The sequence below is a fragment of the Loa loa genome (assembly GCF_000183805.2).
Source record: "Loa loa unplaced genomic scaffold supercont3.242, whole genome shotgun sequence".
In the NCBI taxonomy this organism is placed as follows: domain Eukaryota; kingdom Metazoa; phylum Nematoda; class Chromadorea; order Rhabditida; family Onchocercidae; genus Loa; species Loa loa.
The window spans coordinates 99,333-100,920 of NW_018108422.1; the positions used below are offsets into that span (position 1 = coordinate 99,333).

The 1,588-nt window shown below is 31.1% G+C and overlaps 1 protein-coding gene across 1 annotated transcript in view; it reads right to left on the bottom strand.

Moving 5' to 3' along the window:
* LOAG_18267 (CBR-MTM-3 protein) overlaps window positions 1-1,100 on the bottom strand; it is an 8,460-nt gene extending 7,360 nt beyond the window's left edge. Inside the window, exon 1 of the mRNA XM_020450930.1 lies at window positions 527-1,100. Coding sequence (XP_020305341.1) covers window positions 527-730 — 204 coding nt within the window. The 5' untranslated portion in view covers window positions 731-1,100. The remainder of the gene's footprint in view (window positions 1-526) is intronic.
* Between the last annotated feature and the right edge of the window lie 488 nt (window positions 1,101-1,588).

Consider the following 1,588-nt stretch of genomic DNA (forward strand, 5'->3'; position numbering starts at 1 on the left):
ATATATATATATATATATATATATATATATATATATATATATATATATATATATATATATATATATATATATATATATATATATATATATATATATATATGGATCAAAAACGATCTTAGGAAGAGAACTCTAACTCGCATCTAGGTAGATGGAGTTCCTTAGTCCTGTAAGGCTAACGGTCTGAGAGAAGGATATTTAACAAAACAAAATCCTGAGCACTTCACTGTTATCGTCTTAGCTTGCTAGGCCCTAACAAATGAAGATTAGGAGTAAAAGACGGGAACAGTTTTGTGCAAGTTCTGCCTTACCAAAAAAACCTACTGCCCAGGCTTGAAGATACATCTACATTTGTAGCATTTGCAACAAGTATGAACAAAATCCTTCCCAAATTTTCGTTCGTAAAGCCCAACTATAACGATAATATATGCCGTCACATTTTATAAATCTTGTCATTTTTAACATAATAAATTGCTTGGAATTAAGAAAAAATATAATAATAATAATGTGAAGAAGTGTCAAAACTCACATGCTGAGCGAAGATCGTTGCAGCCGATGGGCCATTATCATCTTCTACACTTTGTGAACAATGCGACATATCCAAAAAATACGGTGGATCTTCAACAGACTCAAGTGTGTCGTTATCAATTACACCACACGGGATAAAACCGTCTTCACCACGTTGTGTTCCAATAGGAACTCGAATAGGGATTGCCTCGGATGTTGCTGGCATACTCCAGTTTTCTGGATGCTCAAATCCGTGGTGTTATTACTACCACTACTACGACTGCTGCTGTTATCACTAACAGCGATATCACTATCTACAGGTATGAATTCCTTAGCAGCTCAAGGATATAATCGTAATGAAGAATTGTATAGAAGTAGTTATTGACCAGCCCGCAGCAACAATCGTCGATATACGATGATGACAAATATTCACTTTTTGTTAGGCACTGCAAAACTGGAATTTGAAAAGAAAGAAATGTTTTTTTTTTTTCGTCCAAAATACTGCTTCAGATGCGTTCGAAGTGGTGGAAAGTGTACAAAAACGTTTCCTTTCGAGTACCACCAAATTCAAATCTACGTAAAATAATCTGAAACATCGAACAACATTCATTCAATATATAATTTAAAATAGCAACGCCATCATCATGAATCACAGAAAAAAAAAAAAAAAAAACTAAATAAAACGAAAAAGCCAAGTGAGATGAGTTAAAGAAGGCTTTTAGAAGATGAGAAAATCAAACATCATTAAAATCAAACAATCTCAAGACTTGTTATCTAGTACACTTTATTTAATATCAACACAAATAATATTTGATTTGATAAGCAAGATTTTCACTAAAATTTGATCAAGAATTACTACTAATACTTTAGCATCCTAACAAGCAATTATTTTTTGTTTTGCATTTGAAATCATTTCCAATAAGCAGCTTTTATATTCAACTCTAAGAATTAAATATCTATAATTTTTCTTCCTTCTATCACCCATCTTTCAATATCCCATTAATTTATCATAAACGAAGAAAAAGACATTGTTTATTGTTATTATTATTAATTATTATTACCATTACTATTATTGTTATTATTA